At 44.8% G+C, this 18,305-nt stretch overlaps 1 protein-coding gene across 1 annotated transcript in view; it reads right to left on the bottom strand.

Annotated features, from left to right (window-relative positions):
• The window catches only part of BBS4 (Bardet-Biedl syndrome 4), an 89,124-nt gene extending 71,301 nt beyond the window's left edge, over nt 1-17,823 (bottom strand). The window contains exons 1-2 of the mRNA XM_044980066.1: nt 17,739-17,823; nt 6,560-6,611 (exon numbers count right to left, since the gene is read on the bottom strand). Of these exons, the coding sequence (XP_044836001.1) occupies nt 6,560-6,611; nt 17,739-17,768 (82 nt within the window). The 5' untranslated portion in view covers nt 17,769-17,823. The remainder of the gene's footprint in view (nt 1-6,559; nt 6,612-17,738) is intronic.
• Between the last annotated feature and the right edge of the window lie 482 nt (nt 17,824-18,305).

Genomic DNA, 18,305 nt, shown 5'->3' with positions numbered 1-18,305 from the left:
TAGGGATTATAAATTCTAATTTTATAGTCTGAGACAATATATTCATGTAATGTTTAAGAAAAGTTTTGTAAATTAGTTCCAATAATTCATGGATTAGGGACCCAGTTTTATGGGGTTCCAAGGGCTTCTGTATAGATTATTTAGGTTAATCGTTCTATCTACCCAATGCGACTCAGTGATCAGTCTAGAAGATACCATCAGAGACGCTTAGTTTTACAGTTCTCAAACTGTGGATTAGTGTCTCCAGAGATAACATGCTTGTTAACAGCAAAAATATTTTTAAATAAATAAATAATATATAGAGGTGAGAAATAACAGATCTCAACCCTATTGTCCCTCTGCAAATTTGTGTACACGAAGTCAATCCCTTTACCTCTCTCTAAAAGTGCAAAGTTTCAAAAAGTTCAATGAATAGAAGATTGTTGGGGGCGGAATAGATCTGGATAAGGAGAAGAAGTCTGGAGATAAATGTGAGAAGTGAGGGACAGGCAGTAGAAACAAAAATGAAACTGTTTGAACAGCATATTTCAAAAGTCTTGAGGTTTTTCTGAATGTAGCCTTCATTGATTTGAGATCTCCCATACCATTCTCTCACTAGAGGGGGAAACCTATAATGGCAGCAGGACATGAAAAGGACCCAGTTTGGAAATATTTTAATGAAGTTCCTTCTACCTGTGAGTAAGACAGGTATGCGTGCAAAATGCAAACAGTGCAACAAAGAAATGCAAGGCCTGGTTGCCTGAATGAAACATCATGAGACGTGTTTCTTCTCAGGAGGAAGCTGCGTTGAAGATGATGAAAGGAACATTTCTGAACATGCAGGATCTTCATGTTGGTAAACTTTTTTATTTCATACTTCTTTCTTAAGGACTGCCTGTCTTCCTTCTGGACTATTCTTGACTTCTCATGTTTGAGCAAAAAATATAGTTGTTACTCTATGGTACTATCATTTTAGATACAGTTGTAATAAAAAATAAATAGCTGAAATAGGCAGATCTTCCTTTTACAATTTCACCTTTAAAGTAGTACTGAGTGTCAGTGAATGCAATGAGTAACACTAAATGAGCAATATGGTAATAATAATTAAATAACTGCATTGGCTTATTTTGTTTAGGAGAATCCATCCTCAATATAAAGGATTCTGAAGACTATCCACCTTCAGGATCACCATTATTTTCTATAGTTTCAGAGTTATCTGCCAATTATAGTGTTTCAGTCACATCATGTATGTCACATAGCCACAGTATATCACCTGTAGCAAAAAGAAAAAAAATCTCCATCACCCAGAAACAACCATAGATATGTTTGTGTTAAGAACCAGCAGATTACAAAAAGAGGTAATTGATGAAAAAATTCCCCGGCTTGTTTATGCAACAAACTCTCCTTTCCGTATGACTGAGAACCCACACTTCATTAACATGGTTCAGTCATTAAGACCAGGATACAGTCCACCCAACAGAGCAGATGTCGCAGGCAAATTGCTGGATAAAATGTATGAAAGAGAAATTGAGCAGTGTGCAAAAGGTCTAGAGGATTAAATTATTAACCTGAGTCTTGATGGGTGGAGCAATGTCCACAATGATCCTGTTGTATGTGCTTGTGTGACAACAGAAGAAGGGAATGTCTTCCTTACAGAAACAATTGATACATCAGGAAATGCACACACAGCAGAATACTTACAAGAAGTAGCAGTAGAAAAAGCTATAACAAACTGTGAAAAAAAAAATCAAATGTCTAGTACGCAGCTTGGTCACAGACAATGCTGCAAATGTATCCAAGATGAGAAGAAATTATTTAGAAGAGAGTCCCAAGCTAATAACATACAGTTGCAGTGCTCATTTGATGCACCTCCTAACCAAAGACTTCGGTGTTCCAGAAATAAAGGCTAATGTTGTTGAAATTTAAAAATACTTCCGTAAGAACCACTTTGCAGCAGCTGCTCTGAAAAAAGTGGAAGGAACCAAGCTAACTCTCCCACAAGACGTGTGATAGAACTCAGTAGTGGACTGTTTTGAGCACTATATCAAAAACTGGCCTAATCTGATGACAGCTTGTGAACAAAATCACGAAAAAATAGATGGCACTGTTACAGCCAAAGTTCTCAACATTGGGTTTAAGAGAAATGTTGAACACATGCTGAGTGCCCTGATGCCTCTTTCTGCAGTCTTGAACAAAATGCAGGAAAATAGCTGTTTTATTGCTGACACTGTTGAAATATGGAAGGAACTGAGTGAGATCTTAAAAAGAGAAATATGCAAGGACAGAGTTAAATTACAAGCATTAAAAAACAAACAAACAAATGGGACAAGCACTATCTCCAGCTCATTTTCTTCCAAATATTCTCAATACTTGGTACCAGGGCCAAACCTTAACTACTGAAGAAGAGGAGTTGGCTATGATGTGGACATCCAGCAATCATCCCTCCATAATGCCAACTATAATAAACTTCAGAGCTAAGGGTGAACCATTCCAGAAATCTATGTTTGCTGATGATGTTTTAAAGAAAGTCACACCAGTGAACTGGTGGAAATCACTTAAGTGCTTGGATTCAGAGACTGTTGAAGTGATAATCTCACTTTTAACAGCAGTAGCTTCTTCTGTCGGTGTAGAAAGAATATTTTCTTCCTTTGGACTAATTCATTCCAAATTGAGAAATCGTTTGGGACCTGAAAAAGCAGGAAAGCTTGCTTTTCTTTTCCAGATTATGAACAAACAGGAAAATGAAGGTGACGATGACTGAGTTAGCTGCAGAAGCCATGATTTAAGTTTCTCATGTTGACTTGCTGGCATAGTCAATTTAAATTTTTTTTTTAATATTTCATTTAACTATTTTAGTTAAAAACAATTTTAACAAAAACAAACCTGATTTTAAAAAACTTGAATGTTTAACTAAATTCAAAAATTCATATGCTTGTTTTGTTAAAATATTATACGTTTGCTGATGAAGAAAAAAATCCAGAATACATAGTGTTGTTTTAGTTAAATAAAACAATTTAAATGTCTGTCTGTTGATGTTCTCTTCCTAATACAGCATGGCAAGAAAATCCTCAAATATTAATGATTAACCTGTTGCATTGGAGATAGTTCACCTACCAATGACTTCATAAATATTTGCTTCAATTACCTTTGGTAAATTAAATAACCAAACAACAATTCATTTTCTGATATAGCTGTAAAACTAATCTGAAATGTTTTCAGAATAAATCACTTTAAAATGTATAGTGTGTACCTTCTAAAAATGAAACCTATATCTATCTCTGAGTTGTGAAGAATATGTATGCACTTTTATGTAGAAATCCATGATTAAATCGAGTCTTCCTGACTAGTGATTTAAATCATGATTTAAATCAATTTGATTTAAATCAAATCCACCCTGGTTTCAGGTGTGTTCTGACCAGAACCACATCGACTATCCACCTACCTGCTGCCCAAACAATTTATTGTAAAGTCCTATCTGAGTATCTGCCTACGGTCACCCCTATGTCTCTTTGACTATCACTGCTCCAAGGACGTCCCTCATTTGAATTTTCACTAAGCTTTCAGAAAATCCCTTAATTATTAAAAAGCTCATTTCCAATTCCACTTTAAGTTCATATAGCAGACTGAATGATGTTGGGTCTTCTGGGACTGAGAGATAGGGTCTCAGTTTAACACAGAGAGTAGTCTTCTAATATAGCAACAACAAAAAAGTTCATAAAATTAGTGTGGAGACTTTTCAAGATTTTGGAGAGGTTTTCCTAAAATATTATTCAATAGCACATGGTCAGGGGGTTACACAGAAGAAAAATCCCACCTGCCATAATGGTGGTCCCATCAAGGAAGTCTTAACTGCTGGAGCTCATGTTTCCTCAGATGATTAATATAAATTCACACAAACAGATGCAAGACACCTGACTCTCAATTTAACAACTAAGCTAAAAACTAAGCTAATGCATGCCATCTTCAACCACAACCCACCTCCACTGGTGTGTTAGGTTGATGGCAACATTTTTTTTGGATTGTTAAATTTATAAATTATGAAGGAATGGATTAATATATCATAGCACTAGAGGAAAGGGCCTTGAAGCAAAAGTTCAAGGGGGGGGATAGCTCAGTGGTTTGAGCATTGGCCTGCTAAACGCAGGGTTGAGAGTTCAATCCTTGAGGGGGCCATTTAGAGATCTGGGGCAAAAATCTGTCTGGGGATTGGTCCTGCTTTGAGCAGGGGGTTGGACTAGATGAACTCCTGAGGTCCCTTCCAACCCTGACATTCTATGAAACTTCACTTCAAATCTGTGGCCCTCTACAGTTGCTATTTTTAGAGCACTGTAAGTGAACACCGTGCTCTAGAAACAGAAAGACAATGTCCCCACCCCCATGTAATTCATACAAATATTACATAATGCACACAACAAGACATTGCAGAACAACTCAGGCGTCGGAGCATCACGGGAGAGGAGATCAGAGTAGGAGGCTTCACAGAAAAGGATGGATATGAAGGACTAGGAAAGGAACATAGCACACAGCAAGTGGGAGGATCAGCCTATCTAGGAAGACATGGGTCAGTCATTTCAGGATGATACAGCCATCATTTTCACCCCAGAACAGAACGCTGTCAGGGGAAAGACATTTTGGGGCTAAACTACTTTGACAGAGACCCTGCAGCTATAACAGTCTCTCCCTCTCAGCTCTACGTGAAAACTGGTATCTGCTGTACAGAGGCTTGGACTCAATGCACAGGTCAGCAACCTTAAGATCTGGGTTCTGTAACCACACAGTAGCAGCTTTGGGATATGGCCTCATATCCTGTTCCACTGCTAGAATTCAGCTGACAGGACTCAACAGCCTTCTTTCATTTAGTTTGATCTCCCCCTCAGGAGAAACAAAATGGCTTCTCTGAACTCCTGAGCTCAGCCATGGCAGAATTCCAATATAACAAATGAAGAGCTTTGCCTTTAGAAGCCAGAGGTTATGACACATTATCCTGCTGTCATTAAGATGGCAAATAAGTGCCCATTTAGTACTCACATTGTATCTACACCCTTTAAACAGAGAGTCAAGGGAGAGGATGACAGCACTAAGGCTCTCTGCATCACAGGGCATTTAGAACTACAGCCTGGACTTCCCACAGACAGGGAGGTAGAACGTATGCCAAACATCAATAGCTGTGTTGGAAGCAAAGCTGAGTGCTCCCTGAATTGTCTTAAATGAGTGATATGCCCTAAAAAGTGATTAAGGGCATTTCCAGACCAAATTTGCTCAGTTTGCAAGTAAAATAATAATAATCTATCTGGCAGCACCACAAACCCTCAGGGATCTGAGAGTCAAGCTGCATTTTCCCTCCCATTTCATATAGCATCACCAATAAGAGGTTCTGCAGGCCAAATTAGGCCTTCTTTTAAATCTGTGCAAACCCACTTAAATACCACAGCGAGTTTGAGGAAGGCAGTTACAAAAACAAACATTTTACTTCCAAACCAAGGAAATTTTATATGAAAAATCATTAAGCTTAATGAATCTGGAGTTCCACAATGGCATCTTTAGGGTAAAGCATCACTTTAAAGAATCCAGGAATTTACAGAATAGATAATGAGCAAACCCACATTAATCAAGAGGAAAATGAAAACCAAATTGCAGAACAGCCCAGTAAGTATATATCTAATAAAACATACACCGGGGTGGCCAAACTGGGGCTCTTTTACAGTTAAAGTGCGGCTTGCAGTGCCCCCCACCCCCATTTTCCGTCTACCAGACTGGGAAGGGGGGGAGGGTGAAGGGGCTGTGCATGCTCAGGGCTTCTGCCCTGCTGCAGGGTGGTGGTGCTTGGACTTCTGCCAGAGACAACTGATGCCTGCTGGGCGGGGGCACAATTTAAAGGTTTGCCCTCCCCCCCCCGGGACACTCCTCTCTTACCCTCAGCAGTTCTCCCTGCAACTCCCAGCTGTTTGCCGCTGCCTCTCCCCATGATCGCAGCTTCCAACTTGCTAGCTCCAGCAGCTGCTGTGCAGGGAGGGAGCCCAGTGGCACTGTGTGACCAAGTGTGGCCAGAAAATCCTGGCAAAAATCTGGGGGGCCATGTGACCCCTTGTGTCACCTCTGCCTTCTGCCCAGCAGGGATGGGGGGTCTCAGGGCTTCAAGCACACGTGGAATGCCTGCTGGGGCTCAGGGCTTCAGCAGGAGCAGGGCTGAAGCCCTGAGCCCAGACAGGTGCCTCCCATGGGGCTGAAGCCTCAAGATCCCCCTCCCTGCAGAGTAGAAACCCCTAGCCCCATCACCCTGCCACAAGGCTGAAGCCCCAAGCAACTGGCAGGCACGCCCCAGCTCTTAAACTTCGGAGGGTTGGTAAGTTTGGCCACCACTGCCATACACAGAAGTGATTAAAGACCACATTGTGCAGTAAATGAGTATACTCGCTTTTCACCTCTGGAAACAAATGATTCATATACAGATTGCATCACAAGTGGGAGTAAGTTTAGTAGTGGACACGTGTGCTTCTCAGACAGGTTTACGCATTATAGAGCAATCTTTTTATGTTCTCCTACCTAAGTAATACTATTGTAAGCACATCCTTAAACAAACCTTTTCTTGGGCGGGGTTTCTGAGGTTCTGTAGCTATTGGGAATGGTGAAGCCTGAAATGATAGAAAAGGACAGTGTTAAAATGACAAGGCTTCTTCAAGGAATTCCCCCACAAAACCCCCCAAAAGGACAGCTGGCAAATGTCAAAGCACAAAGCAAAAATAGCAGTATCTCTGCTAAACAGAATCTACTGTACCAGCCAGATGCTAGTCATTTCTGTTGGAAGCTCAATCCAGATATTTGCTATTTGTGTAGATTAAGAAAAATCTCTGATCTTAATAAGTACAAGTGTTTTTATTGCTAGCTAACATCAATATAGTTAGTACGCCTACATTTATTAGGGGTTGGGAAGTGAGAGTAACATGGACATATTTTGCTTATTGAAAATGCAACCATATAAAAAGCTCCTTAAAAATCAATGGGAATGGCAGAAGTCCATTACACAAGAACACTAACTGCCTACACAGCTAATTACAGCACTGTGGGTCTGAAGTGGTTCAGGGAAGGAGAATAGAAGATTCTCTGCAGTAGTGTAGTAATGAGTAGTCCCATGGGACTCGCTGGAACTACTCACATGAGAAGGGTTTGCAGGATTTGGTCCTAAGGAAAGGAGTCCTAATATTAACTGTGAGAGGCATTTGATTAACAGGGTGTTTCAAAAGGCTCTCTGTGCTGTTCTGAAGACATCACTGGTAGGGTCTGGTGCTGGAATAGGGTGGTCTAATTCTTGTACCCTAGCATACCACCTTTTCTGGATGAGGAAATGTAAGCTATGGAAACTACCCTGCTGTGATATGGTGGGGAGATCTATTAACCCCTTTTCTATTCTTGGCACTGGCAAACATAGGCGCCGACTCCGTGGGTGCTCTGGGGCTGGAGCACCCACAGGGAAAAATTAGTTAGTGCTCTGCACCAACCGGCAGCCAAACTCCCTTCACCCTCCACCTCACCTCCTTCTCCTCCCCTGAGCACGCCACATCCCTGCTCCTTCACCTACCTCCCAGCGCTTCCCGTCCAGCCACTGCCAAACAGCTGTTTGGCAGCGCTTAGCATGCTACGGGAGGGCAGGAGGAGTGGAAACATGGCATAATCAGGGAAGGAGGCAGGGCTGGGCCAGGGATTTGGGGAAGGAGTTGAAATATTGGCAGGGAGGGGGCGGAGTTGGGGTGCGGACTTTGGGGAAGGGTTTGGAATGGGGGCAGGGAAGGGGGCAGGGCCTCATGGAAGGGGTGGAATGGAGGTGGGGGCAGAGAAGGTGTCAAGCTCCCAGGGGAAAGAGGGGAAGTCTGCGCCTATGCTGCCAGATGGAGGACACATTCTTAGCATCGCTGGCCATTTAGAGACATCCACTCCCACTGCTTTTGATGCAAAGCTAATTGTGAAATTGCTGAGCATTAGTGAAGATGAGATCTTTTCTACATTGAGAGAATATACACTAGGATCATAGTAATGCACTGGAGCAGATTAAAGGAACACCTAGCCTAGACTTCTGCCTCTGACTGTGCCAAACGGTAAATGCTTCAGAGAAATGCACACAAGACACCGACGTTTGATTCCAAACACGTCAAAATCTCAAGCAGAAGAGTGCTGCTTGTAGCAGACCTGACAGATATTTGTTGACAGCAAAGAGGAGAGAATTATTCAAATAAAGATCACAAAAATCCTTTTGCTGTTCTTAAGATCTGACTCTCACCATGGAGCTAAGGCAGACACTTAGGAAGTTAAGGCAGGCATTGACAAACGGGAAACATCCTTTAGACACAAAAAGCACGACTGACTCAAAGTAGGTTTCTACACTCAAAACACTGAGCAGATCTACTTCCTGTGTGCATCTAGGATCAGATCTGCCATTTTTAATAATCAAAGTTAAGTCTGATTGCTTTTTTACTCCTGCAAGCCAATATAACTGAGCTAGATTCTATTCCATCTCATGCATCACCAACAGTTAAGGTTAAGACCAGCTTTCTGTTTAAAGCTCGACTCTAAGTGCTCTAAAATCTGCCTGGTTACTTTGATTGCTGTGAAATTATATGTGTCTCATAGGGTCTCAGGGTTCTGTTAGTGATCGAATTTTGGAACCATTTGATCAAAAGGTTCTCAAGATATAGCCCCTGGAAAAAACCTGCTTTTCTCAAAGTTGACACATTCTGACAATTTGAAGTGTTGTTGTAGCCATGTTGGTCCCAGGATGTTAAAGTGACAAGGTGGGGGAGGTAATAACTTTTATTGGACCAGCATCTGTTGGTGAGAGAGAGAAGTTTTCCAGCTACACTGACCTCTTCTTCATTCTGGCAAGGTTTTTTGAACAGCCCTAGAACAGCTGCCATAGGAATTAAACCAGGGCTGAGATCACACACCCTTCCCCCAATACAATGCCTGGCACCCACCGGCCTTTTGGCAGAAATCAAATTAAAACATTATTTGAAGAAGAATTTGCTTCTACAGTTTGGTGCATAACACACAGTTCTAAGGCTCATGTGCGTAATAGATCAGTGATTTTCAAACTGCGGGTCGTGACCCAGTACTGGGTCGTGGAATGTAAGGCACTGGGTCACAGAGGTTCTGGTCAGCACCGCCGACCGGGCTATTAAAAATCCCATTGGCGGTGCTGCCCGGCTAAGGCAGGCTAGTTCTTACCTGTTCTGACATCATGCTGCGCCCCAGAAGGGGCCAGCAGCAGGTCCAGCTCCTAGGCTGGGGGCAGCTACAAGGATCCGTGTCCTGCCCCTGCCCCGAGCACCAGGGCAAGAGCCGCGCGGAGCCATTTGCATGCCTCCGCCTAGGAGCTGGACCTGCTGCTGGCCACTTCTGGGGCACAGCACGGTCCGCAGTGCCAGGACAGGCAGGAAGCCTGGCTTGGCACCCCAACTGCACCTCTAACCGGGAGCCGCCCGAGGTAAGCCCGCGCCCCAACCCCACGCCCCAATCTCCTGTCCCCACCCTGAGCCCCCCCAAACCCAGAGCCCCTTCCTGCACCCCAAGCCCCTCATTTCCAGTCCCATCCCAGAGCCCCCTCCCACACCGTGAACCCCTTATTCCCGGTCCCACCCCGCAGCCCTCACCTCAACCCTCTGCCCCAGCCCTGAGCCCCTCCCACACCCTAAACGCCTCATCCCCAGCTCCGTAGGGTGACGAGCATCAATTTTCTTCAACTGGGTCGCCAGAAAAGTTTGAAAACCACTGTAACAGATTACACTGTGCAGACATGGACAGAAGAATTAACCGAATGTGTAGCCTTCAAAATTTCACACCACCTGGATAGCTCAAGAGATAAGCAGTAGTTTTTTAACTCTAACCCACACAGCCAGTGTCAGTTTGAGCCCAATCTTGGGCAGAAATCTGGACATGGTCTCAGGGCATATTGCTTAAAATCTGTGCATCAGTGTTTGGAGGGTTTTTTTTGGGTGGGGGGGAATGGGTGGGAAACGTAATAAAGTATTCTTGTAAAATAAAATTAGATGCACAAATGCTTGTTTCCAATGAAGGGCATTTTAGGGGGAAGAGGAGTGAGAGGGGTTTGGGGCTGCACCATGGGGAGAGGGATCAATAAATAGGGATGGGAGGTGAGAGGGATAGGGAGATTCAGAGGAGGGACACTGGGAAGGGAGACTGGGGGAGAATAGATGCAGGGATGCCTGTCAGCCCCACATTCTCCCCTGGTATAAGTATTCCAGGATATGGGGGCCCCCCTGTCCCTCTAGGGGATCTACACCCCTACATCCTTGTCTCCGCCCCCTCACCCCCACTCATGTGAGCTGGCCTTCCTTCTCTGGTAGTGTCTGAGCTGTTCTCCCTGCAGTGGAATGCTTCTTCCACAGCAACTGGCAGTAGCTAGGTCGATGGCAGAATTCTTCCACTGACCTAGCCATGTCTACACCAGGCAGGGGTCAGGTTCATTTAACTATGATGCTCAGAGGAGTGAATTTTTCACACTCCTGTTAACCGTAGCTATGTCAACCTAACTTGTAAATGTAGACCAGGCCTTAATCTAGGACAAATGTTAGCCACTTACAACACTGGAGATTGCGGGCAGCTCTTTTGTAAATCTCCCTTTGGCATCCCAGTGCCTAGCTGTGAAAATTTTATATGATCACATCTGTCTTGGGATGGCAGGTCTACAAATTGTTAATCATACACTCAGAAAAGAGTTAAACAGAAGTATGGATATAAAAGTAGAAAAACTCCCTCTCTCTCTCTAAATTGACTAGCAACTCCTTTCACTTCCACAGTTCAGACTTTCAGTAATGCAAAAAAATCCAAACACCAGTCTTTCCTATTAGGCATTTTCTTATAGATTCACAAAGGTGGGTGAAGGAAGTTACTACTGTGCCATGTCCTGCCACTTCCCAGGGCCCTGTACAAGATAATTCCCTACAGTACATTTTCTACTGGTTTGGGGAGTCTAGGCTTAAAATGTCTAAATCTCACGTTTATGTTTCATGTTACTACACCCCAGATAATGTCACAGCACAGAATTAGCCATACCACACAATGTTATCCAATTTCACCCAAGATTGCTAAATCTCTAGACTTCAGCACACTTGTTGGAAATGCTGAATCCATTTAGACTGGAGTATGGCCATTCTTCCCTTTTACACTGGAAGCAACTCAGTGGAGAACAAGCAATATTGCTGAAGCTCCGTGTCCCCGGTGAGATGATAAAACCTCAGAGCTCCCATGATGAAGCCTGCTTGTCAGGTGCTATTAAAAGACCTTCTCCACCTCCCTAGAGCATAGCTGACAGATTCTACCTTCGAGAAAGTCTTAGATTCAGTGAGGAAACTAATTATGGTGATTAAATTTCTGTTGTAATCAGTTCATAAATCTCTTTCAGGTCTCCAAAAATTAAAACATAAGCTGATTATACTGACAGTAAAGGGTGACGGAGTTAAGACTACCTGCCGGGGGTCAAGGCAAAGGAAAATTCTCCAGATGAAGGAGAATATCCTTGCCCCTGTTGCAAGCTAGAGTAAGATTGAATGTCTATTACATTGTAAATATTACTGTCCACGAAAGTAGCACAAAGATAAGAAAATTTGGGGGACAATAAATAACATGTGGGACAACAGATCTAGCACAAGCAGTGAAGTGGCACATTTAAGTTTTGATGCTGCTTTGTGATAAGCATTGTACTTTTCATAGATCAAAGTGTTAGTAGTTTTAGACTGTAATGCCAAACTGAAAAATTCTTAACGACACGCTCAAGTGATTTAAATAAAAATAGATCACACACTGGCTCTGAGAGCATAATCCTTTTACCAGGTGTGTCATGCCAAGCTGAAACACAGCAATTAAATGATTAAAGACTCAACATTAAATTGATTTTCATCTGAAAATCAATCTTGGGATGAATTCACTGAGAGCCCAGTTACTAGTCAAACTCTGCAGCTGTGGGTACCAAAATGTCTATAACATTTAACATCAATGGTTCACTCCACCTCTGAAAGGAAGTAGGGATGGATGCACTCCTTACAAACCCACTGCTACAGCAAAGTACTACTCTATTGATCAACACCTTACTCAACCAATATCCCCCAGGGGTATTCAGAATCTGCTCATTTTAGTGACTACATTTTATTTATAATAGCCTGGAAGAGCCCTGAGTGAGCAAGCTGGATTCTGTTCTAAATCACTCATCAGTAACAGAATTGTTAACTGACTTCACAAATATATAGGGCTGGAAAGGATCTCAAGAAGTCATCTAGTCCAGAGCCCCTTGATCTGAGGCAGGACCAAGTAATCCTAGATCATCGCTGATAGGTGTTTGTCTAACCTATTCTTGAAAACCTCCAGTGACAGGGATTCCACAACCTCCCTACATGACCTGTTCCAGTGCTTACCTCTGCTTATAGCTAGAAAGGTTTTCCTAATACCTAACCTAAATCTCACTTGCTGCAAACTAAGCCGATTACTTCTTGTCCTACCCATAGTGGACATAGAGAACATCTGATCACGGTCCTCTTTCAAATAACCTTTTACATATTTGAAGATTGTTATGTGCCCCCCACCCTCCTAGTGAAATAGTGTTTTCTAATATCCAACCTAGGCCTCCCCCACTGCAACTTGAGACCATTGCTCCCTTGTTCTGTCATCTGCCACCACTGAGAACAGCCTAGATCCATCCTCTTTGGAACCCCCCCCTTCAGGTATTTGAAGGCTGCTATCAAATCCCCCCACTCTTCTCTTCTGCAGACTAAACAAGCCCAATTCCCTCAGCCTCTCCTCGTAAGTCATGTACCCCAGCCCCCTGATAGTCCAGCAAAGGGCAACGAAAATTGTCTCCAATTTCTCCACATCCTTTCTGTAATGGGGGTCCCAAAACCTGGACACAATACTCCAGATGTGGCCTCACCAGTGCCGAATAGAGGGGAATAATCACTTCCCTCTATCTGCTGGCAACATTCCTACTAATGCAGTCCAATATGCCATTAGCCTTCTTGGCAACAAGGGCACAGTGCTGACTCATATCCAGCTTCTCATCCACTGTAATCCCCAGGTCCTTTTCTGCAGAACTGCTGCTTAGCCAGTCGGTCCCCAGCCTGTAGCGATGCATGGGATTTTTCCGTCCTAAGCACAGGACTCTGCACTTATCCTTGCTGAACCTCATCACATTTCTTTTGGCCCAATCCTCCAATTTGTCTAGGTCACTCTGGACCCTATTCCTACCCTCCAGTGTATCTACCTCTCCCCCCAGCTTAGTGTCATCTGTGAACTTCCTGAGGATACCATTCCTGACGTCTGATTTGTGTCCATTTATTCTTTTACATAGGGACTGTCCAGTTTGGCCAATGTACATGGCAGAGGGGTATTGCTGGCACATGATGGCATATATCACATTAGTAGACGTGCAGGTGAATGAGCCTCTGCTGGTGTGGTTGGGTCCTATGATGGTGTCGCTAGAATAGATATTGGGACAGAGAAGTCAATGGGGTTTGTTACAGGGATTGGTTCCTGGGTTAGTGTTTTTGTGGTGTGGTGTGTAGTTGCTGGTGAGTATTTGCGTCAGGTTGGGGGGCTGCCTGAAAGCAAGGATTGGCCTGCCTCCCAAGGCTTGTGAGAGTGGGGGGATCATTTTCCAGGATAGGTTGTAGATCGTTGATGACGCGCTGGAGAGGTTTTAGCAGGGGGCTGTACATGATGGCCAGTGGTGTTCTGTTATTTTCCTTGTTGGCCCTGTCCTGTAGTAGGTGATTTCTGGGTACCCATCTCGCTCTGTTAATCTGTTTCCTCACTTCCCCAGGTGGGTATAGTACTTTCCCTGACCTTTTTCTTGTTAATAACATACCTGTAGAAACCCTTCTTGTTACCCTTCACATCTCTTGCTAACTGCAACTCCAGTTGTGTTTTGGCCTTCCTGATTACACCCCTGCATGCTCGAGCAATATTTTTATACTCCTCCCTAGTCATCTGTCCAAGTTTCCACTTCTTGTAAGCTTCCTTTTTGTGTTTAAGCTCACCAAAGATTTTACTGTTCAGACAAGCTGGTCACCTGCCATATTTGCTATTCTTTCTGCACATCAGGATGGTTTGCTCCTGCGCCCTCAATAAGGCTTCTTTAAAATACAACCAGCTCTCCTGCACTCCTTTCCCCCTCATATTAGCCTCCCAGGGGATCCCGCCCATCAGTTCCCTAAGGGAGTCAAAGTCTGCTTTTCTGAAGTCCAGGGTCCATATTTTGCTACTCTCCTTTCTTCCCTTTGTCAGGATCCTGAACTCAACCATCTCATGGTCACTACTGCCCAGGTTGCCACCCACTTCTACTGCCCCTACCAATTCTTCCCTGTTTGTAAGCAGCAGGTCAAGAGGAGTGTCCCCAACACTCTCCAAAAACTTCCTGGATTGTCTGTGCACTGCTGTATTGCTCTCCCAGGAGATGTCAGGGTGACTGAAGTCCCCCATGAGAACCAGGGCCTGTGTTCTGGAAACTTCAGTTAATTGTCCCAAGAAAGCCTCGTCTACCTCATCCTCTTGGTCTTTTGGTCTATAGCACATACCCACTACGACATCACCCTTGTTGCTCTCGCTTCTAAACATCTAAACTTCCAAAGACTCTCAACAGCTTTTCTCCAGTTTCATGCTGGAGCTCTGAGCAATCATACCACTCTCTTACATACAGTGCAGCTCCTTCGCCTTTCCTCCCCTGCCTGTCCTTCCTGAACAGTTTATACCCATCCTTGACAGTGCTCCAGTCATGTGAGCTAACCCACCAAGTCTGTTATTCCAATCACATCATAGTTCTTTAGCAACGCCAAAACTTCCAATTCTTCCTGCTTGTTTCCCATGTTTTTTGTGTTCATGTACATAAGAATGGCCATACTGGGTCAGACCAAAGGTCCATCCAGCCCAGTATGCTGTCTGCCGACAGTGACCAATGCCAGGTGCCCCAGAGGGAGTGAACCTAACAGGTAATGATCAAGTGATCTCTCTCCTGCCATCCATCTCCACCCTCTGACAAACAGAGGCTAGGGACACCATTCTTTACCATCCTGGCTAATAGCCATTAATGGATTTAACATCCATGAATGTATCTAGTTTATCTGTTATAATTTATAACAGATATTTATAAAATATGTTATAATTTATAATTTATCTGTTATAGTCCTAGCCTTCACAACCTCCTCAGGCAAGGAGTTCCACAGGTTGACTCTGTGTTGTGTGAAGAACTTCCTTTTATTTGTTTTAAACCTGCTGCCCATTAATTTCATTTGGTGGCCCTAACTCTTATATTATGGGAACAAGTAAATAACTTTTCATTATTCACTTTCTCCACACCACTCATGAATTTATATACCTCTATCATATCCCCCCTTAGTCTCCTCTTTTCCAACCTGAAAAGTCTTAGCCTCTTTAATCTCTCCTCACATAGGACCCATTCCAAACCCCTAATCATTTTAGTTTCCCTTCTCTGAACCTTTTCTAATGCCAGTATATCTTTTTTGAGATGAGGAGACCATAGCCGTATGCAGTATTCAAGATGTAGGCATACCATGGATTTATATAAGGGCAATAAGATATTCTCCGTCTTATTCTCTAGCCCTTTTTTAATGATTCCTAACATCCTGTTTGCTTTTTTGACTGCTGCTGCACACTGCGTGGATGACTTCAGAGAACTATCCACGATGACTCCAAGATCTCTTTCCTGATTAGTTGTAGCTAAATTAGGCCCCATCATATTATATGTATAGTTGGGGTGATTTTTTTGCAATGTGCATTACTTTACATTTATCCACATTAAATTTCATTTGCCATTTTGTTGCCCAATCACTTAGTTTTGTGAGATCTTTTTGAAGTTCTTCACAGTTTGCTTTAGTCTTAACTATCTTGAGCAGTTTAGTATCATCTGCAAACTTTGGCACGTCACTGTTTACCCCTTTCTCCGGATCATTTATAAATAAGTTGAATAGGATTGGTCCTAGGACTGACCCTTGGGGAACATCACTAGTTACCCCTCTCCATTCTGAAAATTTACCATTTATTCCTACCCCTTTGTTCCCTGTCTTTTAACCAGTTCTCAATCCATAAAAGGATCTTCTCTCTTATCCCATGATAACTTAATTTACATAAGAGCCTTTGGTGAGGGACCCTGTCAAAGGCTTTCTGAAAAACATGTGGACAAGGGGGATCCAGTGGGCATAGTGTATCCACTGCGTTAGCCATCGTAGGGCCCCGCTCGGGTAATGCCGCGGGTACACTATGCCCACTGGATCCCCCTTGTCCACATGTTTGTTGACCCCTTCAAAGAACTCTAACAGATTAGCAAGACATGATTTGCCTTTACAGAAACCATGTTGACTTTTGCCCAACAAGTTATGCTCTTCTATGTGTCTCACAATTTTATTCTTTACTATTGTTTCAACTAATTTGCCCGGTACCGACGTTAGACGTTGCCGGGATCACCTCTAGGGCCCTTTTTAAATGTTGGTGTTACATTAGCTATCTTCCAGTCTTTGGATACAGAAGCCAATTTAAAGGACACGTTACAAACCATAGTTAATAGTTCCACAATTTCACATTTGAGTTCTTCCAGAACTCTTGGGTGAATGCCATCTGGTTATTGTTACTGTTAAGTTTATCAATTAATTCCAAAACCTCCTCGAATGACACTTCAATCTGTGACAATTTCTCAGATTTGTCACCTACAAAGGACGGTTCAGGTTTGGGAATCTCCCTAACATCCTCAGCTGGGAAGACTGAAGCAAAGAATTAATTTAATTTCTCTGCAATTACTTTATCGTCTTTAAGTGCTCCTTTTGTAACTAAGGTAACTAGCTGATTGCCCTGTTTTCTCAGTATGAATCAGGAGGCCCCCTCTGTTGCACCCTCCTCCTTGTGTTTCCTCCCAGTATCCCATTTACCTCAAGGCTTAGGTCACCATCCCCATCAGAGCAATAGTGCATCTGGGCCATTTTCAGCACTGGATTAGAAAATCATCTAGATAAAATGGTGGGAGAATGCCAGCACCCTGTATCTCCAGCAGAGCTTACACCAGCATTAGTACTGTATCAGAGGGGTAGCCGTGTTAGTCTGGATCTGTAAATGCTGCATCCGATGAAGTGGGTATTCACCCACGAAAGCTCATGCTGCAATACATCTGTTAGTCTATAAGGTGCCACAGGACTCTTTGCTGCTTTTACAGCATTAGTACTGGTCACTGGTGCAGCTGCCCTGTTGTTACAACACAGGTACTAATGTTGCAGCTGCACCCCTGTCCCCATCACCCCCACTCCCCAGCATTCAAAGTCAGAGAGATCCACCCCGTCCCCCCTTGTAAGGGTCCTTCATTTTGCGCCTCCCACCCCTTGGGCTGGCTCCTCCACAAGGGCACCGAGACACTTCGATTTGGTACGAAGTCTAATTTCCGGGCGCAGCCAGGCCGAGCGGGGCCCTACGATGGCTAACGCCGCGGGCGGAGGAAGCCTCCTCACAGAGGAGGCTTGACCTGGTATTTCAGCCCCGCGCCCGCTGAGCGCCGAAAACCCCGTGCACAGCAGCGCCCCGGGGACCAAGGCCTCTGCTGCCAGAGCAGGGCTAAGGGACTTCGCGGCTGTGCGGGGAGCTGGGTGCAGGGCCGCGGCCGCGCCCCAGGGAGCTCGCGTGTGAGCGGGGCAGAGGAAGGAGGGCCGCGGCAGCAGACTCCCAGCAGGGAAGGGGGTTCCTGAGGGTCCCTGGGCCCCCCTCACCAGCTCGGTTCCGAGTCTCGGCTCCGCCATCGCTCTACGCCCGGGTCCCGCTCATCGGAAGTTGTCAGTTACCAAGGTTACCAGCTGACCCGGAAGAGCTTAGAAGAGGAACCATAGAGAGGAGCGAACCGCCAGACGGCGCCCCAGAGAAAGCCCCGCCCCTCGCGGATGGCGCGTCTCTCCGTCTCAGGACGGGGAGCCCCGTCCCTACCCACACTGGCCTCTGGGAGCGGGGCTGGCAGGGGCCTCCCCGCTGCGTCCAGTTAATCGCTAGGCCGCGCCTGGGGGCTGCCCTGGCAACGGTCCCGTGCTGGGTGCTGCGCCCGGTGCTCGGCCCGGCTGGCTGGGAGCGCGGGGAGCCGCCGCCCACGGGTACTAGGGGGTCGGTGTCGACAATGGGCCCAGCCCAGCGCCGCCGAGCGCTCGCCAGCTCGGAGCGTGTCCTGAGAGCACAACTGCCAGGAGCCAGTGGGGGATCCCTGGCTCGGAGGGTGGGGTGAAGTGAAGTGAATCCGGAGCTGGTTGGGGGAGGGCGGAAGCGAGCTGAGGACTTTGCTCAGGTGTCCC

The sequence above is a fragment of the Mauremys mutica genome, chromosome 11 (genome assembly GCF_020497125.1).
Source record: "Mauremys mutica isolate MM-2020 ecotype Southern chromosome 11, ASM2049712v1, whole genome shotgun sequence".
NCBI lineage: Eukaryota > Metazoa > Chordata > Testudines > Geoemydidae > Mauremys > Mauremys mutica.
This window is presented reverse-complemented; position numbering and strand designations above follow the sequence as displayed.